Genomic DNA, 26,814 nt, shown 5'->3' with positions numbered 1-26,814 from the left:
AGAAGCTATTAATTTTGACAAAGTTAATTTTACCAATTTCCTTTTATGCTTCCTCCTTTTAGTGCCCTATGAAATCTTTGTCTCATTTAGGGTACCAGAATTTTCTTCTATATTTTCTTCTAGAGGTTTTACAGATTTAGCTGTTACGTTTAAGTATATGATACATTATGAGTTAATTTTTGTATGTGGTATAAGAATCAAGGTCTTATTTTTAGTACTTTAATATCCAATTGTTTCAGAACATTTTGTTTTCAGGTTGTCATTTTCCCCATTGAATTATGCTGCTACCTCTGCCAAAATAAGTTGATTATATATTCATGCCTCTTCTTCCGGTGTCTTTGTTATTTTGCATGTAGCTAGATATCTGTCCTTAGGCCAATGACACATTTTCTTGATATTTTAATTTATTATAAGACTTCAAGTAACATAGTATAGGGCCTGAAACTGGGTTTTGCTTTTTAAAATGGCCTTGGGACTAGTAATTAATCTTTAATCAAACTAGTATGTATAACACTGGTGTTCTGAAACATACCAAACTATGGGAGAGAAAAGCAGCTATCCTTCACAGTATAATCGAAAGGGACATGAACTGTGGATGTTCCTCAAAAGGTCATACCTATTGAGAGAGTGGAGAAATGACTACTGATGTTGAGCAGCTTTTCATATGCTTTTTGGAGATTTGTGAGAAAAGATACTGACCTCTTTTTGGCACAGTGATCCATAATGAAATAAAAGGCTCAGAAGTATGAGCAGTGAAACGTACCTTTTTACTGCTTTCACAAATGGTTTGCTTAAATATTAATAGATGAAAAACTAGTATTCTGTACCACTCCAAACTCTACCTCTTGGATCCACAAAGCCTTTTCAATTTTCACTCCAAGCATCAGGTAAAGGAAAATCAGATGGATAAAATGAGTGACAGACAGCCTGTGGCAGAGACAAAAGTGGAAAAAAGCAGATGGCTGAGTAGAAGACAAAGGGAATATAATACTCAGAGGACTGTGAAGTCAGGGAAAACAGAAGAAAATGCAGTAGTCAGGTTCATTTTGCAAATCCAGGGTGAACTCTCTATGGACTCACAGGCTGTGTTACATCAGTGTCTGGATTCAACATCCAGATGGGATTCAGAGCTTCTTTGGCTAATAGTAGGACGTTTTCAGAAACAGGTTGAAACATATTTACCTTTTGAATCTTAATAACAGAGCAAAGGGACGATATTTTTAGAGAACCAAAAAAGTATGCTATTACTACTTCTGTTTCTAAAACAGCTTTAATGCAATGTGAGCAAATTTTTTTTAAAGCTTTCATAAGATGTCTGGAAATATTACAGTAACTATTTACGTTATTACCTAGTATCTAAGTATTTAGGAATTCAAAGAAGCATCTAATCTTAATAATTACATGGTCAATAACAGTGTTGATTTATCTGTTTTTCATTAAGTCGTATTTAGAGCATCAAATGTAGAAAGAATTATACGAATATTTACCAACTGAGTAAAGATAAACAAAATCAGTGAATCCAATTCATTTTTAATGGTTTAATGTTTAACGATAATCATGTTTTGCCATAGGATAACTAGATATGACAGGCAATTTATATAAATAACCCATAATTTGTCCACTTCGGTACAAACCAAATAATCAGTCTCTCTTTTCTCTTTGTGAATTTTGCAGTGTCATATTGACAATTTTTCCTAATAGTACACAGTTTCATCTTTATCTTTTTCATGCATGCTTCACTGATACGTATAAAAAAGTGTCTGTATCTTGAAAATCCCAACAGTTAGGTCTTTGTTCCCAAATCTTAAAGCTTTACCAGTAATGTCCTATAAGCTCTTAAACTTCTCTTCCTTTCTATTACCTGTCGAGAGAATAAGTGCTGGAAAATTGGAAGCAGAATAAACGCTTTGGCTGTGAGGCTGAGGCTGGACTTTAGGAATCTTAGCTGCTGAAAGGAAAATAACGGAGTGCTGTGATGGTGGCCTCCGTGTCCATGACATTTGGGAGTCAGAGAGAAGACTGAAGAGACAGGGATTGCACTTCAGGGAAGTTGGGGGAAGGAATATGAGTGGGGAACTCTGTTGTTCTTCCTGACCCAGCTCTCGAAGGTCAGCCTTGGGCACAGTACAGTTTCATGGAGTTGGAGTTGATTCACACCCTCATCTATTAACTACACAGAAAATTCCTTTTATATAAGAAATCCCATCGGTGAAAATAAGGGGCTTAAAAAGATAACCATATGAGACAGTTAGTTTTGCCTAAATATATCACAGAAATGAGGCTTCCCAAACTTTCTTATTTTGGTTAGAGAAACCAGTTACAATACAGACATGAGGAGAAAGTTGGGCAGGGGTCAGGGAAAGTATCAGAAAAGAAAAGAGAACAGAAAGGGGAGACCTGAGACATGGGGAGCTGTGATAATGCATCAGAGCTTGAGGCTGCTTTAGAGTACAAAGGGCTTGTTTGCTCAAATCTCATTTTGTTCTCACAGCAAGTCTGTAGAGTGGAGGAGGTATCACCTCCAGTTTATGCAGGAAAACACGAAGGCTTAAAAGGTTAGGAGATTTGACAGTCATCACAGCAAGGCAGCAAGGTAACTGGCAGAACTATACAAAGTTCCAGTACAGGCATCTTCCTCTAAGTCTCGTTCATCCGTCACTTGGCCGCTTCTCCCTTTGCTTTGACTATGATGCGGCACAGACCTTACGTCCAAGAGACTATATCACCTAATTTCAACAGTGCACTAAAAATTACATTACAGCCTTGAACTATTAACTTAATTTTCAAGAAAGAACATATAATTTTAAGTTATTTTTGTATCCAATCTAGTAATACCTAGAAAGTCACATTACAGTGACTGTGTGTGGGAGAAAAACTGCTAGCTAAAAACACTGATTTCTGTACAAGATTTTTAAAAATCCACTGAAATAATCTGGAAAGTATGGTTTACCAATTTTTCAAAATTGTATTTCCATGTCGCTTTTTTTTAAGGCTAGTCAAGTGAAGCAGTGGGAATGGAGAAGGAACACAGAAACCTGTTAAGTCGTTGTGATCAGCTGGTTGTAAACATCACTGCACCTGGACCAGCCTCGTGTCATTTTTTAACAGAAACCTGATTTATTTCCTTCTCGTCATCATCTCAAGAATAAAGTAAGTATTTGACCTTTGCTCAAAATAATTTTCTCTTCGGGTTACAATCTGAAGGGCATTAATTATGAAGATAGTGTTACGACTAATGCCTACTGTCTAAAGTAGAATTCTCAGCCAGTTCGGACCTAAAGAGGGAAAGATGTCGTTTGAGCTTTTTTTCCTCCTCTGGCCGTTCACACAACTTGACTTCAATGCTGCCATCACTGAATGCTTCTTTGGTCTCCTCTACTGGATTCTCTCTGAGGGAAAATTTTGCTTTCTTCTGCATCATCATAATTCCTGAATTTCCATGCCTTTGTGCTGGAGAGAAGGTTTTGTTTACTATGCAATAGCAAATTGCAGACAAAACATTTTTTTTGAAGTTTTCATTCATAAATGTGTAGATAATGGGATTACAGATGGAGTTGGAAAATCCAATAATTTGCACTATAGCAAAAATCATCTTGATTGTGACATCATCATATTCCTTTTCCAAATTACCTGAAATAAAGTAATATTTTAGAATGTACATGTATTTTAATGAGCATAAAATAAAACTTCTTTATGTCTCCTGTCAAAGACTTACACTTGTATAAGTAGTTGAAGGTGTCAAAAGTTCTCAAGGTCATTTTGGGAGAGGCATCTGATATCTGAATAAAAATAACCTTTGTGATAAGTCTTCACTTAGAGAATCTAGGCTTACAAGCATAGCCTGGTGTCCAGCACATAGTAGGGAGCTCATAGCATTGCAGCTTGATAACTCCAAGCTTCATGTAAACTGAAAGCAGCAGTAACCCTTTAAATGTTCACTAGCCTTACAGAAACAAAATCATACTGAGAACCATGGTAAGTCTGGGATTATCAAAGAGAATATACTGCAGGTCTGACTGTTCAAGTCAGGGTTCTAAATAGGGAATGCTCATAGAGTATCACTCCTTTCCCAAAGTTTAAATAGATTAGGGAGAACAGAAGGAGTAACATGGTAGAGGAATCTCAAAATTTTCTTTATCTTCTGTCATTATTAAAGATTTAGTCATATTCATACATAATGACCTACCACATACATAATAACCTTGTGATCTTGAAGACATGAAAGAAACATATGAAATGTTAGGTATTTTATTATCCAAGTGAACAGTGACACATTTCTAGGACTCACTGTCTATTCTAGTAAGAAATAAATGAGAATGTCTATCAAATGCGAATGACAAACACTCACTGTATTCAATCATCATATGGACGACATGAAATGGTGCCCAGCACACAGCAAAGAGAGCCACCACTGTCACCATCATAATGACAGCTCGTTTCTTCTTCCTAACCCCACAAAGAAACATTGTATTAGTTAACTTCTCCTTGGCAAATGTGCCAAGTTGACAGCAAAGCTATTGAAGTCTGAGCCTAGTCCACTCAAACGTAATTTTTAAATTAAGTTCATGATAGGTTATTTGTGGGATGATTATCATCTTTTCCTACTGACATTACTCCCATCCTAATATTTTCCATATCATAAATGTTCTTTGAATGTCTGCTCATTATGAATCTGGCACTCTGCTAGCTGCATGGGATAAATTATGTCATTAATTTTCCCAATAAGCCATTTGATAGATGTATGTCCATTCTGAGACACACAGAAGGTTAATTAACTTGCAGAGTTGGATAGTTAATAAGGGCTGTATTTGGGATGTGAATTTAGGAAGTCTAACTTCTGTGACTTCCATATAAACCTCTTACTTTATATTAAAAAGCATTCTTGCTTGTGTTAGTAAAACATCAACATTTATAAAATGTGGATCTGGTGCATTGACTCACGCCAGTAATCCCAGCTCTTTGGGAAAACAAGGCAGGTGAATTGTGTGAATCTTGGAGTTTGACACCAGCCTGGGCAACATGACAAAACTCCAGCTCTACCAAAAAAAAAAATTATGAAATATGAGAAGCTCTAGGGATAGAATTAAAATGCACATCTGTATGATATATCTTGATTTTTTGAGACAGAGTTTTACTCTGTTGCCCAGGCTGTTTAGGAATGGTGCAACCATAGCTCACTGCAGTCTCAACCTGGGCTCAAGTGGTCCTCCCACCTCAGCCTCCCATGTAGCTTGGACCACATGTGCATGCCACTACACCCAGCTAATTTTTAAGTGTTTTGTAGGTGGGGTCTCACTTTTTTGTCCAGGCTTGTCTCAAACTCCTGGGCTCAAGCAATCCTCCCACCTCAGCCTCCCAAAGTGCTAGGATTCCAGGTGTGAGCCACCACACTCAGCCTAATATATCTTAACAATATGACTAACCAGGGCGTCCAACTAATTTTCCATGACATCTGTAAAGAGGATTTACATCTGCAAGAGTTCTATACATCTGCATGGTCCTTTAAGTTTATAAAAACTCATACTTATTATCTTATTATTATTATTACTTGAAACAGTCTTGAGCTGTCACTCAGACTGGAGTGCAGTGACACAATCTCAGCTTCCTGCAACCTCCACAGCTTACTGCAACCTCCATCTCTTGGGTTCAAACAATTCTCTTGCCTCAGCCTCCCAAGTAGCTGGGATTACAGGCACCCACCACCACACCCGGCTAATTTTTGTATTTTTAGTAGAGATGGGATTTCACCATCTTAGCCAGGTTGGTCTTGAACTACTGACTTCAGATGATCTACCCACTTCAGCCTCCCAAAGTGCTGGGATTACAGGCATGAGCCACCAGGCCTGGCCCATTATCTTTTATTTCAATGGCAGCTCTTTCTTCCAAGGAAATGAGAGGAAACAACTTAGCAATAGGTCCCAAGGTGCTGAACAGTCTAGGGGCCCCTGTTCATTGAAAGGAAGGATTTTTTTATTCAAACTAAGCACTAGAGCACTAGGGATCACTGCGCACTTGGAAAGATGGTAAAATCCCACCAATTCACCAGACTCCTCCATTTAAGGTTTTGTTTGCTTTGTTTCTAATAATCATTCAGTGTAGATTATTAAATAAATGATATGGGCTACAAGTATCATAGCAGTAAGTCATGTTTCAAAATTTCTGTTAGTGAATAAAATCAGAAAGCAAAGTCCTTAGGTAAAAATAAATCAATAATAATAATTTAAAACAAATAACATGCTTCGGTTTCCAAAGGATTTTCATACAGATCAATCTCATGTCTTTTAGCATCATCCTTGGGTGGGATTGAGTAAGAATGGATGTTATTAAGCTCCTTGTACATATGAGGAAAGCAGAGCCTCGGGAGTGACTCTGATGTATGTCTCATGGCTGGTGAGTGACAGAGAGAGTACTCATAGGACCACAGAGTTCTGACACCAGCCCACAGTCTTCCTACCACACCATATATGTTCTAAATTCCAAGTCAGTTTCTACATACTGCTGTAACTTCCAGGTTGATTTGTGAGCTGGTAATCTCGTTCTTTCTTTCTGCCACATGTAAAACTTCAAGAGTTTAAAGTCAGTCCATGCCCTAAATTTGAATTACAAAGGTTGCTTTGACTAAATTACCTAGGAGTTCTGAGAGCCCTGGTAACCATCCCTTCCAGCACAACTAATTAAAAATATTTTAAAGAGGTGAATATTTCATTAAACAGACCTGGCTATTTTAGACATTTCTTTTCCATGAATAGTTCGAAGCACTGAGCCATCCCCCACTCTTTTCTTTATCCAAAGTTCATAACCAATTTTACTGTACAGAATAAGCATCACCATAAGAGGCAGGAGGAAGAGGATGACAAGCATGAAGGTGGTGTAGATCTTCTGGTGCACAGGGCTGGTCCACTCTTCTAAGCAGCAGATGTGTTCTTTTTCATATAGGAAGTCATACTTGATCTTTATAATAAGAATAATTTGTTAAAAGAACCAGTAGTCAGCATCAAAAGAACAGAAATCAGCCAAGTATTACAGTACTACAACATTTTGTAAGCTCTTTCAAATTTGTCCCCAGTACATATTTTAAATGTACATTTTTCATTGTTCTTACGTTGTTTTCCACTTCACTGCTTAAGCTTTTAAGAGTTTTATACCATCTTTTCTATTTTAAATGAAATTCAGGTTCACAGCCTGTTTACTTTCATTTTTTATATTTCTCAACTTTTATTTCCACTAGTCACAAGTTTTCAATTGACTGAAAGAGCATTACATTCATCAAAGTATATATTGAAAAATATTTTGCAGTGCCTGCTAGCTAGTTTGTTATTAAATTATTTTGCTCCTTCAATTGTTGAGATAGATTTTTGACAAGGCGTGATACATCTTTCAATTGAAAAACTGAAAGCTGTATTTTGTTACTGTCACTTCATATATTGCAATGATCAGATTGCTTGGAAAGTTATTAAAAAGGCAACTGGCAGCTTTTATCCTGAGATGAATTAGAAATTGGGATTCAAACTATTGTCAACATACAAATATTCAGATTATATCTTCTGGTTTATTAATACTATTTCTAGTAGACTCACGTTAGAAACTCAAAAGTATTATTAATAACAATAATAAATAATAGATAGTGCCTTAAAGGCTACTTCTAGAACAAGCTAAATATTTAAAGCATATTCAAAAGTTGCGTTTTTGGGTTACAGGAATAAAAACAAGAGAAGTCACCAAAACTATTGCTATTTTACTCACTATGGAGGTGAATTCTTAGGTCTCAGGTGCATTTCTGCCTACATTCCCAGAAAATTTTATCACCAATCTTCAACGTGAATTGAATGTGGAAAAGCAGCTTTTTAGTTACTCTTCAAAGGTAAGAAAATTCAAGTTCTGACCTAGGAGTTACTTACAAATACAACTAGGAATAACGCTTACTGAAAAATAATCTCAAGATTCAAACTCTCTGGAAATAGAACGTTAAATACATTCATTCTGACTCCATCCATGGAAGCAAAGCCTGCAAGGGCCTGACCAGGGAGCCATGGGACTGACATATCTAAAAGCATGCTGGACTGGGAGTCTTGGATCAGATTCACATAGCCCTAGGGACAAGCAAAGACTTCTTGAGGGCATGCTCAGATGGTTTTATGGAAAATTTCAGATCTTTAATCTTCAATTTCAGATCTTCTTTTTACATACACTTCCCTAAAATTCCACTGCCTAACATTGTCCCCAAGGTTGAAGTGTCATGCTGGGTCCTCATTCCCACTTTCTCTTTCGTAATCAGCCTTCTCCCAACATCCAGAAGTCACATCTCTCACCCAAACTGAATCTTACCCTGGGGCACGAAGAAAAGATAAAACTCAAATGACTGATGTCAGTGAAGCCACAGTGATTAAGGCGTCATAAACCCATGGCAGGGCTTTGTGCTTCTCTCTGTCTTAAATATATTTCTATTCAGGGTAAAGCCTGGCAGAGAAAAAAGGTATTTGACTGCTGTTGCAAAATTGTGAATTCGCATTTTTCATACATTAAGGAGGCAGGAGCGATGACAGTTTTAACTCAACCATCTCACTGCTTCTATCACCTGAAAATTGACAAATACATCACTCATGAGAGAGAGCCCAGCGCAAGTGAAGCAGAGAGCAGTGGTGAGAAATACTGAAGGCAGGGTGCTTTGTATCATCCCAGTGATAAGTTCAGACTCCCTGCAAGCTCAGGACGATATTAGGCAGTGGAAATTTCAAGAAGTTTGTGTTTGAGAATAGAAAATCTGAAATTGAAGAGTAAAGATTTGAAATTTTCCATAAAACCATCTGAGCATACCCTCAGGAAGTCTTTGCTTGTTCTAATAGAATTTAGGACTGAGAGGGTGGCCATGGATGCATATTAATACATTTGTTTAATCAGACTTTTTCCTGACAGGGAAGAACTTTGACTGGGCTGATCTATTTGACAGTGAGGACTGGCTTTGCCAATGACATGACATGCATTTTCTATAAACATAATGAACTATATATTTAAAAAATATTTAGAGTATTTTTTAAATATATAAAAATACTTTTTCTATATTAAATAAAATAAAACACTTTTCTTTTATTTAAAAATGGATACATTTGTTTGTTTTCTATGGGCTAGAAATGGACCACACCATTTGGGACTAGAGTGACTCATTTATAAAAGGGCTCCACCAGTCTGGGCTTCATGCTGAACGTAAGGGCAGCCTCCGCAGAAGGGAGCTGGCATGATCCCTTGCCAGCCGGCTGGAGGTCTCAGTGCTGTTATCTCTGAGAAGTCCTGAAGCAAATAATCAGTCGCAGGCAATACCACCACAATTAGAGGGCACTGATTCCAGTGACATCTGTCCCTTCCTCTCCCCATTCTCCTCATTAGCTTCTGAGGAGAGAGAGACAGACAATAGTACCAGGGTCGGGGAGAGCGGTGGGGCAGGGGAGAGAAAAATAAACACAAGGAGAGGAAACAGAGAAGAAGTTGATCATAACTCCTTCACATTTCTGGGCCTGAAAACTATTCACACTGAGGAAAGGGAAACTTGTAAATTGATTTAAAAAAAGTATGGATTTACGTAATTATGGTACCGAACAGGACAGTTTAATAACAGAACTCACACTATTCTTATGAGTGAAAGTAAGCAGAGAAATTTTATTATCTGACTGGAAGAGTTGCTCAAGATTTTTTCATCCATGATATTTCACCAAGAGGACTAAAAAAGTCCTTAGATGCATTTTTACAGGTAGCAAAGTATAAAATAAAGTTACTTTCTGCTCTCACCTATGGAGTTCAGCTCATTCAATAAATCAGTTACATGAAAAAAAAAAAATCAGGCTGCTTTTTAAATGCTATCTTTCCTTAGGCTCATTTGCTATTCTTGCAGATGACATGACATGGACAGTAAAGTTTCACATTTGCCCATCTCTATTTTAAGAGATACGAAGGGATAAATCATTTAAAAATTATCTTAGAGGGTATGTGAGCAACCCCCTGCTGTCTTTGAAGACTGCTGTCTGGGTAGATCACTTATCCAAGACATGTTAAAGTCCACCCTAACAGACAGGCTGGCCTGCCTAAAACCAACTCAGTGCTCTCGTTGCTGTGAATCCCCGCGCATGGCTGAGCCTGTCAGACAAAGGTGTGGGGAAAGGAGACAGGCTGAATAAGATGATCTCCTGACATGTTTCCAGTTAGAATTTCAATGTGTCAATGAATAGGAGGCAGGTAAGAAAGGACTTCTGAAGGAGAGTCAACTAAGTAGAAAATTTATTACAATTTTTTTTTACTTGACTGAAAACTAAAAGAAAACCCTAGAGCAATCATTCCAATTCTTAAAATGTAACAAAACATTTGGGGACACTGGGAAAAGCATGCTTGGCTTGCAGAAAAATGTAGAAAGTGACCCGTGTATTTTTTTTAAATTGTATTTTAAGCATTATAGTCCTAACAATATATCAAGAAGAGCTAGATAAAAAAACAAGGAAAAGGAACCTTTAAAAATTGTTTTATTGTACTTAAAAGACCTCCAGTGAAATACTTGAGGTCATAAAAATTTGTTGTATTGCTCCTGCAGGAAGGAAAATAATTACAATGAAGACGGGTGAGAAAATTGTTCAATAATATGATTATCAGTTCCAGCTGGAGTCTACCTCAAGTTGTTGCACGTGCCACATGGGTGAGCCTACGATGACTGCCACCAGCCAGACCACACCTGTAGAAGTGATGAAGTGGTTAGAGTATGACTCAGTTGAGGAAAACACATCCATGCATAATTCTCTAACCATCAAGGTCCCCTATAGGAGAGCAGCTGTCCTCTGCCCTAGGGCAGTGCCATGGTCTCCCCCAAGGTTCACGCTTCCCCTCTTTCACCACCCTCAAAACTGCTGCTGGGATAAAATTCATAAAACAAGCTTTAAATGTTTAATAGTATTCCATTGCCTACAAGATAAAACCCATTTTCCTTAGCATGGCCCATTAGGTTCTCGGCCATCTCCACTGCCTGTCTCTTTTCCTTCATTTCAGCCCATGCTCGCTCTTCACACCGCAGTCCCCTACCGGAGAGCCTGCAGCGCTGATTTCAGTTCCCGAATCCCAGAAGGTATTGTGCCACTCCCTGGCCACCCTATTCCCAGTGTCGATCTGTATTCATTTTCCAGGACTTGACTCAGAAATCACCTTCTCCAGAGGACCTTTGAAGGCCGCCACTATTTCCAAATAAACTGACTGCTAATTTCTTGTTGTCTCTTCACACTCTCTAGTGCAGAGTCTTGGTTGCCCTTACTCACTTCTCAATTTCCTCCAACTCCCTGAAAGCAAACACAATACCATTTATTTTTGTGTTTCTTCAAATAAGAGTCCTAGGAAAATTCCTGGCCCTCTGTAGGGGCTGATCCATATTTGCTGAATGGATGAATAACTTTTTAAACATGACATATAACACCCTCTATCACCTCTTTTTAAAATAAAATGTACATTTATCTTAAGTACCATAACATGGACATTATTTTCTTATTTAGGAAACGAACACTAATAACTTCAAAAACCAGAATGCTCTTTCCAAATTCCCTGTCCTCCACGAACTTGTTGAAAGGAATTGCTTTAATACTGTACTCATAGAAAATTAAAAAAAAATATATTAACTACCAAGAACAATTTCAACTCATGTGTCTTAACAGACATGGAAGAGGACAGAACCAAGATCCCCAACTTTGATTTGGGGGAAAAGTTTCCAGCTTGAACTCTGCTTGTTCTTTCTATATTGGCTGGAATGTTAAGAAAACAGTTCATTGCTTTGGGTTTCAGTGACTCGCTTAAGCCATAATTGGGGTTTATTATAAAGAAACACATAATCTGGTACTGCCTATAGAAATTCATCATGATCCAATGATGCCAGGCGGCTGTGGGACTCACAAGTCTGTCTGTCTGGCCGTCTCTATTTCTCACTGTCTCTCTTTTGGGTCTCCATATTACCATACACATCTGTTATAGTTTAATCACATGTAGTTATCTTATGACCAATCATTTTTTCTGGTCTTTAGAACAGATTCTGGAGGAATTGAGTCTAATTGGCATAGCTCATTGCCTACCTTCCTGGATCCCTGGACAGTTCTGAGATAGAAGGGGTAGAGTTAGATGAACAATACTGACACAGTGACCACATCTGGGCAAGAAAGCCTAGAGGGTCTAGGCCAAGCTTGTCCAGTCTACATGTGGCCCAGGAAGGCATTGAATGTGGCCCAATACAAATCTGTAAACTTTCTTTATTATGAGTTTTTTGCAATATTTTTTAAAGCCATCCACTATCGTTAGTGTTAGTGTATTTTACGTGTAGCTCAAGACAATTCCTCTTCTTCCATTGTGGCTCAGGGAAGCCAAAAGATTGGAGACCCCCTGTCTAGGTCTAGGCAATCTCAGCTGGAAGGACGGATGGGACGTGACAGATAAATAGTGACTGACAAATCTGGGTCACCGTGTGACATTAGACAACAGTCCACAAAGCCCCTGTGGCGAGATTGGTCTATTTGATTTTAAAACCTTCTTGTCTCCTATGTCTCTTATGAGTAGGAACTGCCTTGACCTATTACCAACTACGCTTTGAGATGTTGTCACTCCTGCCACTTCTCTTTCGTTGTTAATAACGCCCCTCCTCCATGGAATCCTTTCCTTACTTGCTTTCCATCCCCACATGCTGTTTTCAAGTGTTCTGATGTTGGAAGGATGTCAATTACTAAAAGCCCAGAAATCTTGGAATTCCTAGTAGGAAAGATATGGTATAAAATTAAAACTAACTAAAACCAGCATTTTTCTCCCCTAATGATTTAGCTATTACCTTCAAGCTATTTAAAATGACTTTGGCATTGCAAAGCCTGCAAGGCTTTTTTTCTGTAATTCCACAGCCCAATACTGGCTAAATTCTCACAGCAGAAATAACTGTTTACTCATTCTTCTCAAGTGAGCTATTAGTAAAAATTGCTTTCTTTGATTATCACATTAGTTGCTTGCTACACCTCTCATTATTAGCTATATTAAATTCAAACCACTGTGAAGCACATTAAGGTTTTAAATGGTTCAATTATAATTACTGAATAGAGAAATGCTTCCATTTTACTGTGTTAGACTTTAGGACATTTTTTCAAATTTACAATTTATCGTGAGGTGTGTGTTCATTGTGACTTGCTGACTCAGGAATAGTTACAGCGAGCTGACTATCCAGAAATGCCTAAAGCAAAAGTATAAAGTGGGTGGAATGTGCCTTTGTCAGGCATCCCCAGCACTCAGCATCCACTGTTTTCATGTACTCTGTCACCTTCTACCCTTCTGTTCTCACCACAAGGGCAGGACCCCTGTTCTCTACTTTTCTAAAAACACATATCCTGCTCTCTATCAATATCAACCTGCCTGGCCAGGTGCAGTGGCTCACACCTGTAATCCTAGCAGTTTGGGAGACCAAGAAGTACCAGGAGAGGCCAAGTGGGAATGGCTTGAGCCCGGAAGTTCAAGACCAGCCTGGGAAACAGAGAGATCCCGTTTCTACCAAAAATTTAAAAAATTAGCTGGACATGGTGGTGCCCACCTGTGGTCCCAGCTACTTGGGAGTCTGAGGTGGGAGGAGCAGATCACTGAGCTCGAGGTTGAGGCTGCAATGAGCTGTAATCGCACCACTGCACTACCGCCTGGCTGACAGAATGAGATCCTGCCTAAAAAAAGAAAAAAAAATTGAACTGCTCTGTTATTTTAGCTTAGAGTCCTCTTATCGGAAGATAATAATTCCCAGCCGGGTGTAGTGGCTCATGCCTGTAATCACAGCACTCTGGGAGGCTGAGGCGGGGAGATCACTTCAGCCCAGACATTCGAGACCAGGCTAGGCAACATAGTTGACACTCTGTCTTTAAAAACCAAAACAAACAAGCAAAAGATGACAGTTCCCGATCTAATGAATGTTAACATGGCAATGCCACTGATGGGGTTATCCTGGATTAGCTTAATGTCATGCCTAAACATTTAAGATGTAAGCTGAAAAAGTATATCCAAAATGATACATTTTCAGTGCTGACATTGGCCTAAAAGAGAGATGGTGAGGAGGTGGAGGCAAACAGGGAGAGCACTGAGACTCTCAAATTATATTCCAATGCCTACTGAGATCAAATTAGGTAAGAAGCTATTCTTCTAATTTAAAAATATGGTTCTCTTTGTTCTGTAATAAAAAATGTCATTCACACTGTCATTGGCACATCCAGTGGCCTCACCTAGCATTGTGAAAGCCCTTCGGTTGGTGTATTGCCACTTCATTTTAAAAGGATGCACAAGTCCCTGGTGCCTTTCCACAGCAATACAGGTCATAGTGAGGATTTCTGTTACAACAGCAGTAGACTGGACAAATGGCACCATCTTGCAAACGAAAGCACCTGCAGCAAGGAAATAGGACAAGTCACACATCAAAAGAAAAAGAATGAAGGTTTCATCGGTCTCTTTGTAATTATCACAGTCAGTTATTTCTGAGCCTCTGCCAAAAAGTTTCATAATTGCAATTACACTGTAGACACAAAATAATTGAAAAAGGTTGCACTGACTTATTTTTCTCCCTCTAACTAAATTCTAAGTTCCTAAATGCTATGCAATGTATAAATAGACAAGGAGAGGACAAATCAGTATCTAGCCATTGATAATAGTAGAAAATAAGCAATATGACCTTGGCTTGGGGAAGAGCAAAGTCATTGTGAATTGGTCTTCTGGGTTCTCTGCTACAGAGTAATCTTTGATTCTCTCTTTTCTTTGGGCTTCCTGTCAAATCATAACAAAGGAATAGTTCTCATCAAAGACTCTCAGATTTCTTCTTTTATCCTTTATTCTCCTTTGACTTCCTGTCTAAGACTTTATATATGTATTTACACCATTACACTCCTGATTTCACTTTCTGTAATGCAACAGTCTCAAACTGGTGGCCACTAGGCAAGATTTGGCCTGAAAACATGCTTCATTTGGTTTTCAGAATAGTTTAAAAATCTTGAATGTATTGTTAGTCTTTTAAAATGTTTATACTATTTGTCTGACCCCTTCACCATTTGGATTTGTGAGCCTTGGTCTGGCACCTCTGGTCTTAACCCATGCTGCTTGCTGCTACCAAATTCATGATTTCCAACTACCAGAGAATCATATACTCAGGGAATATCAAGTTGGAAAACTCATCAGAGGTTATCTATCCCTCGTTTCTACCAAAAGCAGAAATTCTCTCTTCAACTTCTCTCCGAAATGCTTTGCCAAACTCTGCTTAAATACAGGTTGAGCATCTTTAATCCCAAAATCTAAAATCTGAAATGATCTGAAACCCAAAGCTTTTTTGAGGGCTGATATGACACCACACATAGAAAATTCCACATCTTCTCTCATGTGGCAAGTCACAGTCAAAACATACAAAATTATTTAATACATTGTATGTAAATATCTTAAGACTATGTGTATAAGGTATGTAAGAAACATAAATGAATCTCATGTGTAGACTTCAGTCTCGTTGCCAAGATATCTAATTATGTCTATACAAATATTTCAACATCCCCAAAAATCTGAAATCAGAAACACCTCTGGTCTCAAGCATTTCAGAGAAGTAATACATGGGAAGTCTCCTTGCTTTCACAGCCCCACCTCAGGTATTTGTATGGCTTTTCTTGCTCCTTGGAATACTCTTCCCTGAGATCACTCCCCGACATCCTTCCCTGAAGTCTGCTCAAATGTCACTGTGATGGTTAATTCTATGTGTCCAGTTAACTAGCTTAAGGAATACCCAGATAGCCAGCAAAACTTATTTCTGAGCATGCCTGAGAGGCTGTTTCTGGAAGAGATGAGCATTTGAATCAATAGATGAGTGGAAAAGATCCTCCCTTCCCAGTGTGAGTGGGCAGCATCTAATCCACTGAAGGCTGGAATAGAACATAAAGGCACAGGAAGGGTGAATTTGCTCTCTGTTGAAAGTGGAACTTGCATCTTTTCCTGCCTTTTGACATCAGTGTTCCTGGTTCCCATGCCTTCTGACTCAGACAGGGATCTACACTAATAGCTCCCTGGGTTCTCAGGCCTGCAAGCTTGAACTGATCTCCACCACTGGCTTTCCTGGGCCTCTAGGTGGCAGATAATAGGTCATGGAACTTCTCAGTGTCTGCAATTGAGTGAGCCAATCCCTCATAATTAATCTCTCCTAAATATCTCTAAATATCTTATTGGTTTTGTTTCTCTGTAGAACCCTGACTAATATAGTCACCTTCTCAGTGAGGCTGTCCTACTCTAACAACCATATTTGTAATTACACCTGTCCCATTCTCTATCTCTTCTCATTCCTTATCTCTTTTATTCTAGTCTTTCCCATAACTCTTTCACATTTTAACATACTGATATATAATATATATGCTGCTAATTTGTTTTTTATTTTTAAATTATTTTATTGTTTATTTACCCCTACTAAAACATAGATAATGCAAGAGCAAGAATTTTTTTCTATCTTTTTCACTGATGTATTCTCAGCATTAAGAATGGCAACAGAGTAGGCCTTTAATAAATATTCATTGAATTGAAAAGAACAAATGAGTAGAAGGCTTATCACTCCTAAAGGCATCCCATTCCATTTTAGAAAGGCTCTAATTGGAAAAAGTGCTTTACAATTCCACCCATTTCTAGCTTTGTTCTCAGAGTCTCAGAACCAACCATCTTTTCCAAACAGTGTCTCCATATATATTTGAAAGAAGCCTTCATGTCACCCATCTTTCCTAGTTGTCTCAGTTGTTTCTCATTTGCTATGCTTTTCAGAACTTTCAAAAAGGTGAATGGAGAAAGGAACCCCCATGGACCATGGGCCATGGACCAGGCAGAAGGGAACCCACCAATGTTCAGGATGTGGCTTGGCCAAGGCAGAAACTGTGGGACTGTTTTGGTTTCCCAAGTCTAAACACCCTCTTCTGTGACTGAAACTGATGTTTACATCAGCCTTCTGTGCTAGATTTTTCAAATGGTTGAAATCAACTTGAAATGAACTGGATCACTTTAATAGAAATTTTGTTAACCCAAGACTCCCTTACCTCCTATCCGATTCCTAAGGGGAAAAACGTATTTAGATATAACTCTAGATACTCCCTTCTCAATCCTTTTGGGGAGCTCCAAATGGCAACCCAAGAGCCAATTCCACTCACTCCTATTCCTTGTTACAGTTTCCCAAGACAAAATCCTGTTCAAACTTAAGGCCTACTTTTGTTTGGAAAGATGGTTTAGATGCCAACTGCGGGAATGTACTTTCAATGTTAACAAATTCCACTGTGTTTGAATACTTACTATGCTGTGAATAAATTAGTTTACCTCAAATCCCGGTTTGGATGTGATACTTGAGTAAATGAATATGAGTATAAATTATTAATCTTCATATTTATCCTAGGTATTTTCTCTTTTCTGGCAAATTTAATTAGAACCTTTTCTATTGAAAACAACCTTGTACCTTTTAATATTTTATAAACAATTTGGTTGACAAGAAATATATTTTAAATATAGCTAACCGAACAAAAAAGAATTTTTGCCATGTTGATTGTAGTGTTATCTTATTATAGTGTTATCCATCCTAAATACATTCACTTTGTATATTATAGCACAAGATATCTGTCAATTGATTCATTGATGTCAAGATACACTCTGATTCTGCTTTATCTGGTTTCTTAGCCACTCTGAGCCTCAATTTCATGATTTGAAAAAAGGGATTAATAACACCCATCTGTCATAGCACTGATGTGTTTCATAAAATGACATAAACAACTAATACAGGGATACATTCTTTAATAAATGGCAGCTTTTTTATCGTTGGGTAGCCCTATTGAAAGAATCAAGGTAAATTTGACACACTTGGGGCTGACATGTTCTCTGTGGATAACCTGACCATTAAAGGACATCTAATCTAATAACCTTATTTCCTAGATAAAGATATTGCAGTTCAAAGAAGTTAAAAGATATGCTCATGTCCACACAGCTATTTATTGACAGAATGAGTCCAGGTTGTCTGACTCCAGTTCCTTCTGTTATGTCACCCTCACTTATCTTACTGTGTCCATGCTATGTGGCAGTTTTCTTGTCTATCTGCTCATAAATTATCTGTTTAATAACCCATTTGTGAATTTCACACCAAGTTGTAGTTCCATAATCTGTCATCTTACCATTTTAATAAATTTGGAACAGCATTTGCCTTATTCATTACTTCTGACATTTCTCCAACCAGCTCTCTAAGAAATTACTGACAGCATTTCCTTAATCACATTTCCAAGTTTCTTCAATGTTCTGTCATGTAATTTATCTAGGATGCAGTTTTGAATTCTTTTAAAATAGGAACATGCTCTTTTGCTATCTACTTACTTATGTTAGATATTTATTTTCATTCTAACCATCTTTGCCCTTTTTAATTGGGAGAGCACTTTTCAAGATCTAGAAGACTAAAATAAAATAAGCATTGAAGAGTTCTGGTTTTTCTCTGCCCTTCATTAAGCCTCTGTCATCAACCCCCACCCCCTTTCTTTTTCAGCTTCTTCTTGTGGTAATCTCTCTGATTGCTCTTTAGTCAGTTTATTCTACCCTTTATCTTTCCCAATGTGAATTGTATAGGTGTAAATTATTTGTAGGAATGTATCTTTCGTGACATTTCTTTCCATAAATATGGCGATTTTAAACTGGGATAATCCTATATTCCCTGCATAGGGCACTGTTTTCTTGCTGTTTACTTGGGATGGCTTTTTTTTTCCTTGTAGGACTATCTGATATTAATATCACAGTTATGTTTCTTAGAGTCAGCCTGGAATGGATATTTCTCATATTTTGATTTTCCATCATCCACCTCACTTCTCCAAATGGCAATACAATTTCCTTTTAGAACACTAACTCTCCCCTACTGTGGGCAGGTTAGGTAAGAGCTCCTACTTAGGAGGACAAAGCAGTAATAGGTGAGATCATCTCTAGTGTTGAAAGAATTGAATGCAGATGGAAGAGAGTTTGGGGTGTTGTGGTCACATGCTCACCAGATCACGAGTGCTAATAGGTCACCGCTGAGTAATTGCTGCTGACCACTGAGCTCCTTCAGTCGCTTTCTGTTGTAGGTCCATTCCTTCAGCTTCATACTGATCCTGTGAGCATTCAATGTCCTTCCAATACATTCCCTTCTCTTAAGCTCCTTAGCTGTCACCTGTTTCTTGCAACCAAGTAGACTTATTTGATATACTTCTTTTTTGCTACCTTATTCTTGAAAAGGTAGTTTTTAAAAAATATAGCATACTATGGGCTATGTTATCTCTGTGTGTACTGTTAACTCTACTACAGTTTGTTTCCATTGCTGCTTCTATTTCTACTATGCCTCACTCTTGAGAAAGAGGGTACAATTGTTTTATTTTGCCTACTGGATTAGGAACAATTGCTTTGGTTTAATATCTACTGCCTTCCGTCTGCAACTTTAACTCATTTATACAACTTTATTGCCCAAAACATGAACATTTTGTTCTCATTAAGAACAGTGTTCACTCTCCTATCCACTCAGCCACCACTACACAGAGCAGGTCTCAGTTCAAAGAGAAGCAAGACTATATTATTTCTAAACATGACATTTGAAAATTCAAAACAATTTGAACAGTGTTTGTATTCACTTTACTGCGTAATAGTGACTTTAAAAAGGATCTGAATGGAAAGAACAGAATGCAAGAAACCAGAGTCTTTAACTGTAGAGAAGATTTAAAACATTACTAATTTAGAAAATGGTATAATGAGGTATAATTACATGAAAATATCTAATGATAATAACTACTCTGTGAATAATTTGTTCCAAGGTTGGTGAAAAACGATGTGAATAGACACTCTGCAGTTTCATAAAGGAAAGCTTACTTGATGCAACCACTTTTTGAAATAATGATCTAACAGATTATATAACAGTCTGGCATATAATTACCTTAATTTCATGTGCCAAGTAAACAAATCATATTCAAACAGCCTATGCACTCTTGTCCCAATACAACCTGCAGGTTTCTAGTTGTGTCTAATGTGTTTTATAATTAAGCAGCTGCTAATGAGAAATTTACCAAATCCTGAATCCCATTTCAATCCCCTCAACCACATCCTGTTGTAGAAGAGTAGGAAACATGTTAAATATAGTCAAGATTAGAACTGTTGTACAAGGGTGGCTGAGAACTACACAGGAACAGATCTACGGACTTCCTCAAGTGTAAAGCCCTCTCAAGGAAGAGCCAGGTTGGTGGCTCCATCACTGTTCCAGGGAGCACTGTATTTCTACAGGGGTGCTGTAGGAGCTGCCTACAGGGAGGGGCAGGCCCAATGTGAAGAGGGATAGGGGGTTCCAAGCTCCAGCCCTGCTTCAACTAAAGCAGGTCCAGCTGTATGTAGTATAATTTGCTGGGGTTCTGACATCTAAAGCATCTGTAATTTTAAGGAATATTTTATAAGGCCCCAAAGTAGATTCATCCAATATACACTGGAATATTCTGCTGATTTAAACTGTAAAACTAAAGATGAGAACTTTAATTGCTAAATATTTTTAAAACAGATGTGTGGTTGGCCTCTTCTAAAATCTCAGCCCTCCCAGTAATTATTACCATTAGGTATAAGACGATTACAAAGTACTCTAGTGATTGTCCTGTGACTCAGGAACTTTCCATTAATGCTCTTATCTGTGTAACAGGAGGGAGGGAAAAATTTTATCCAGGGGAAGAAAAAGTGGAAGACATGTGAAGAGGGAGAAGGAGCCTTAGTTTCTGATGAGTGAAGGGAAATGGCTGCCAGGTGCCAAGAGAAAGATCAGTAAAGAGACTGCAGTGGGGAATTTTCAGGTGAAGAAGATGAGCCATTTTTTCTCTAGGTTTCTTTCTGAATTCATAAAAGGAGACAGAGGATGTCCCACTGGCCCTGAGGGGCCACTTATCCCACTCTATGTATGTACCACAGTTCGTTTAACCATTTATTCATTGGAGGACACGTCTGGGCTGATTATAGTTTTTGACTTACAATTATAGCAACTGTTTGCGTACAGATTTTCATGTGAGCACAGACTTTCATTTCTTTGGATAAATGCCCAAAAATGTAATTTCTGAGTTGTATAGTAATCATATATTGCTTTAGAAGAAAATACCAAACTCTTTTCCAGAGTAGTATCATCTTATATTCTTGCTGACAATATATAATTGGTTCAGTTTCTCTACATCCTCACCAGCATTTGGTGTTGTCTCTATTTTTATTTTCCTTATTCTGATAGCTATGTAGCAATAGCTCACGGTGGTTTTAATTTGCATTTCCCTGATGATTAATAATGCTGAACATCTTCTCATGTGCTTATCTGCCATCTTTATATCCTCTTTAATGAAATGTTTCTTCATGTCTTTTCTCTATTTTCTGACTAGACTGCCTTTTTACTGTTGAGTTTTGAGAGTTCTTTGTATATGGTAGACACTGGCCCTTTTTCAGATAGGTGCTTTTAAAATATTTTCTCTCAGTCTGTAGCTAGTCATTCATATAATCTCTTCAATTAATCAATTGTTCCTCTTATGCACTGTGCTTTTAGTGTTAGTTAAAAATTCTGAGAACTGTGTCTGGTCCTAAACTTTTCTCATTTAAAAAAAAAAAAGTTTTGTAATGTTACATTTACAATAAGTCTACATAACATATTTTGAGTAAAATGTATAAGGTGTGAGATTTATTTTAAGGTTTTTTGTTTGTTTGTTTTTGCCTATGAATGTGTATTTGTTCCAATACCGTTTGTTCAGCAGGCTATCCTTCCTCCATTGAATTGCACCTTCGTCAAAAAAATCAATTGATTATATTGTGTAGATCATTTCTGGGCTCTCCATTCTGTACCATTGATCTATGCCTATTCCTCCACCAACACCACATCATCTTATTTTATAATAAGCCTTAATATTGAGTAGGGTGATTCTTCTCACTTCGTTCTTCTTTACCAACATTGTTTTAGCTATTCTAGGATCTGTGTCTATTCACAAAAATTTTAGAATAAGCTTCTCTACATTTACAAAAATCCTTGCTGAGGTTTTAGGAGAAATTACATTAAACCTACAGATCAATTTTGGGAAAACGAGCCTCTTTCATATGTGGAATCTCCCAGGCCACAAACACAGTGTCTCTCCATTTATTTACGTATTCTTTGATTTCTTTCATCAGCATTTTAAAAAATTCTTAGCATACAGAATCTGTGCAAGTTTTGGTAAGTGTGTATCTAAATATTTTATTTCCTTCGGAGTAATTTTAGGTGCTATTATATTGTTCATTTCAGTTTCTGCTTGTCACCTGTAAATGAAATGGGGAATTTTCCCTTGTCCCTGTCGCAGGGCCTGCGATGGGGCTGCGTCTCTGTTCCTCAGTGCACCGCTGCTCAAAACCCCTAGGGGTGCAGGCATACCGGCAGGTTGCGGGGCTCCGACCCCTGGCGGGGTCTAGGGATGAATGTTCACAGTTCTGAAGCTCTGCTGGGCATGTGCTACAGGGTGCTTGTTTAGTTTTGCCCTTTGTAGGCAGCTCGTGTTAGTCAGCTCAATTAGACCCTCTGGCTTATCGCAAGGACAGAGGGCTTTCTGTATCCCGGGGTTCTTGCCTTGGTGTACCAGAAGAAACAGATCACATGCGGGCTTGGAGAATGAGTGCAAGGTTTTTTTTTTTTTTTTTTTAATTGAGTGGTAGCTCTCAGCAAGGTGGATGGGGAGGCCAGAACGGGGATGGAGTAGGAAGGTGGTTTTCCCATGGAGTTGAGCGGCCGGGCCGTCTTCTGACTGCCCCGTCTGTTCCCCCGGTGATGGTCTGCTGGCATCTGCCAGTGCCTGTCAGTGTGCTCTTAACGCTGCTGAGTTCCTCTCAAAGTCCAGCTGCTTGTGTCTTCTTCCACTATTGTGTTCCTTTTGAGGTCCAGCTGTTTGCCTCTGTGCCCGCTAGGGTCTCAGGGATTTTATAGGCACAGGGTGAGGGCGTGGCAGGCCAGGATGGTCTTGGGAAATGCAACATTTGGGCATGAAAACAGAAATGCCTGTCTTCACCTAGGTCCACAGGCACAGGCCTGAGGGTAGAGATCTGGCCAGGAACCATGCCCTTCCCTTCCCAGCACTTCCCTGCCGCCGCCTCTATCATTAATATATGGAAATGTGATTGCATCTTTATCTTCTATGCTGCGACCTTGCTGAACTCACTTATTACCTCTAGGTGTTTTTGTAGCTTCTTTGGGATTTTCTACATAGAAAGTAATGACATCTGCAGATATAGGTACTTTTATTTCTTCCTTTCCAATCTGCATATCTCTTACTTATTGTCCTTCTTTCTCTTAGTGGCTTGTACTTCGAGTGTAATTTTGCATAACAGTGGTGAGGAGCAGACATCTTGCCTTGTTCTCAATCTTAGAAGAAAAGCACTCAGTCTTTCACCATGAAATACGATGTTAGCTGTAGGTTTCTTATAACGCTTTTATCCAATTGAGAAAGCTCCTCTGTATTACCACTAACTTGCCAAGAATTTTTATCATAGATGGGTGTTGAAATTTGTCAAGTGTTTTTCTGTGTTAATTGGAGTAATCCTATGATTTTTCTTCTTTAGCTTGATGGATATGGTAGATTACACTGATTTTGGAATTTGAGCCAGCCTTGCATACCTACCATAAATCCTACTTCATCACGATGTATATGTATTTTTATATATTGTTGGATTCCGTCTGGCATTATATTGATATTTTTTGTGCCCAAGGTCATGAGAGCTATTGGTTTGCAGCTTTCTCTCTATTGAGCTGTCTTTCTCTGGTTTACTTGTCAGCATCATAATGAAGGCATCATAAAATAAGCTGGGAATTATTTCTTCCAATTCTGTTTTCTGGAAGAGTTTCTGTAAAACTGGTGTTAATTCATTTTTAAATGGCAAAATTATCCAGTGAAATCACCTGGGCTTGAAAATGTCTTTCTTGAGAGCTTTTTAATTACAAATTCAATCTTTAATCTCTTATATTAAAAAATATTTTTGGCAAGAATTATGAGCATGTGGTTTAAAATCAGAAGGGCTACAATAAAACAGACTAGGTCTCTGCCTATTTTCCAAGAACCACTTTAAAAAAAAAAAAAAAATTCTACTGCTGGAGGCCCTCCCATCTCTAAATAAATTGCCTTATACAGCTTTTCTTTTTTGATTTATTGATTTCAGATGATATACAGATTTCCTTCTTAGGTAGATGTGCTATTGGTACACTTTCATCATTTCCCACTGTTGCTTCTCTCACAGCTTCTAATCTTCTTACATTTATAACACTGTCTTCAATAACTTATTTGGAAACATTTTAGGGAATGTATTTCTTAAATTCTAGCATGTAGTGTCTTCTGCTTTGATTTTTAAAGTAATATAATATTAATGCCCTCTTCATTAGTCCATTAACTTTGAACAGTTTATCTTGCCCCCTACTTGTGAGATGATGATACTTCACCTCTGTACCCCTCCCCTCCTTTTCTCCCATTCTTTTTTCTCCAAATGTCTTTTATCTATACCTTTATATTTACTCCGTGAAGACTGATAGCTTTTCATTCTGCTCCACGGCCATATTAAGTCTTCTTCTCATGGTCTACTTTTTAATTATGAAATATTAAAACCATAAACATGGGCCGGGCGCGGTGGCTCAAGCCTGTAATCCCAGCACTTTGGGAGGCCGAGGCGGGTGGATCACGAGGTCAAGAGATCGAGACCATCCTGGTCAACATGGTGAAACCCCGTCTCTACTAAAAATACAAAAAATTAGCTGGGCATGGTGGTGCGTGCCTGTAATCCCAGCTACTCAGGAGGCTGAGGCAGGAGAATTGCCTGAACCCAGGAGGCGGAGGTTGCGGTGAGCGGAGATCGCGCCATTGCACTCCAGCCTGGGTAACAAGAGCGAAACTCCGTCTGAAAAACAACAACAACAACAACAACAACAAAATCATAAACAGCATTTTAATTACACAACTATTATTAACTACAATGCCAATGTGTATGTTTTAAACTCATCCCCCGTCAGTGATCTCATAGTAATGATATTTGTGAATATACTTATTGCTCTAAAGTATACCATATTTCAATCTGCTTTTTATACGGACATAACTTTCTTTTGAGTTTTGGGTTGTATTTCTTTTTTTCAGTTGGAAGAAGAAACATATATTTTCTTCACCACAGTATAGTAATTTAGAGTATAGGCTGTAGAACTGAGGTGTCTGAGCTTGAATCATGGGTCCATCAGTTGCTAACTGTAACCTACGGCAAATTTTATCTTACTTCACTGTTTCTTGGGTTTTCTTATCTATAAAATGCAGATGATAATAACAGCACTTGCCACTTAGGACTCTTGAAGGATTAAATGAGAAAACAAACCTACTGTGTTTAGGCCAGTGTCTAGTACTATGTGAAAATGCATTAGCTATTCTTATTATCATCATCATCATTATTTTTACTATTACATTTCAACTTTTAATATCACATGTATACTACTTGGAATCAATTGCAGTGTTGGTTATTTTAAGATTTCCTTCTAGAAGACCACTGACTTCCAATTTTGATGACTGCAGTTTGTATTTTTTTTTTTTAATGACTACTCTACAGCTATCATCATTAACTTAATTTTCAATGATTCCTTCTCTGGTTTCTTTAATTTCATGGTTTCTCATTTCTTGTGTTTTACCCATGTTTTGTATAAATATTTTTCAAATAACGTCTTCAAAATAAGGAAAGTAAGCTCTTTACATTCTTATATATTTTAAATGGCTGTAGTTTGACTTAAATGCAGCATCATCTGCCTTTATTATGTTGAAGACCTTACTTTATTGACTTTCAGCGTCCACTGTTGGTGCTAACCTGTCTATATTGTCAGCTTGATTTTTCCTCCCTTATAAATATCCTGGTTACTGTTTGGAAGGTTTTATTGATCTCTTTGTAATTAGAAGTCTGAAATGTTAGGGCAATGTCTTGAAACACTTGTCTTTTTTTCGTTCTTTCTCCATGGCCCTGTGTGTGCATTTTACATTTAGCGACTCTCACTCCTTTGCCTCTGTGCCTTTCTTTGTGCCTTTAAAAAATAACTCCTATTAATCACATATTGGAATTCCTGGATTGATCCTCCTATGTTTATATATATGCCTATTTGCTCCACATTATGGACATGTTCTTGTTTTTGTCTTCCAACACTTCTAATTTATGCATAATTTCAGCAATCCTATTTTTACTTTCAAAAGCTTTTCTTGCTCTTAAAATGTTTCTTTTCAGAGAAGCTTGTTCTTGATTTACGAAGTCAGTCTCATCTTAAATCCAGACACATACCCCCCATTTAATATCAGAAACCCATTTCTAAAAATGAGACATTCTATGTGAAAATATGCCCTGGTCACCTATATCCTCTTGTTTAAAAGGCCAAATTAAACTTCTAACAGATTTCATGAAGTATAACTAAAACATAGGAAAACCAGCATTTAACATATAAAATCTTGACATATTGGTCCCTGATTGCAAAGCAATTGGAATGGTTATCAAATGATTTTTATGCATGCTACTCTGTATCAGTCACGTGCCCATTTTTCATGTTACACCATAAATATTCTTTTCTAATAAGGCAGAGCAACCGGCACACAACAATAAGTAAATGCATTAGAAAAATGCAGGTTAAATTTCGAATAAAAATAGGGCAATTATCTGGGACGACCCATTACTCCTGAAGGAAAAAGCAGACTGGAACTTGAAGAAAGTGGAAAGGGAAGGATGGTGAAAATGCAGTCATATCAATGTCTGTGGAAAGTGACATCATGGGTG

The 26,814-nt window shown here is 37.9% G+C and overlaps 1 protein-coding gene across 1 annotated transcript in view; it reads right to left on the bottom strand.

The window, feature by feature from the left end:
- Positions 1 to 1,613: 1,613 nt before the first annotated feature.
- Positions 1,614 to 26,814, bottom strand: part of QRFPR (pyroglutamylated RFamide peptide receptor) — a 55,314-nt gene continuing 30,113 nt past the window's right edge. Inside the window, exons 2-6 of the mRNA XM_003936247.4 lie at positions 14,247 to 14,405; positions 10,650 to 10,711; positions 6,716 to 6,951; positions 4,349 to 4,446; positions 1,614 to 3,630 (exon numbers count right to left, since the gene is read on the bottom strand). Of these exons, the coding sequence (XP_003936296.1) occupies positions 3,233 to 3,630; positions 4,349 to 4,446; positions 6,716 to 6,951; positions 10,650 to 10,711; positions 14,247 to 14,405 (953 nt within the window). The 3' untranslated portion in view covers positions 1,614 to 3,232. The remainder of the gene's footprint in view (positions 3,631 to 4,348; positions 4,447 to 6,715; positions 6,952 to 10,649; positions 10,712 to 14,246; positions 14,406 to 26,814) is intronic.

Source organism: Saimiri boliviensis, chromosome 3 (assembly GCF_048565385.1).
Source record: "Saimiri boliviensis isolate mSaiBol1 chromosome 3, mSaiBol1.pri, whole genome shotgun sequence".
Classification (NCBI taxonomy): domain Eukaryota; kingdom Metazoa; phylum Chordata; class Mammalia; order Primates; family Cebidae; genus Saimiri; species Saimiri boliviensis.
Note: the sequence above shows the minus strand (reverse complement) of the source record. Positions and strands in the feature narration are given on the sequence as shown.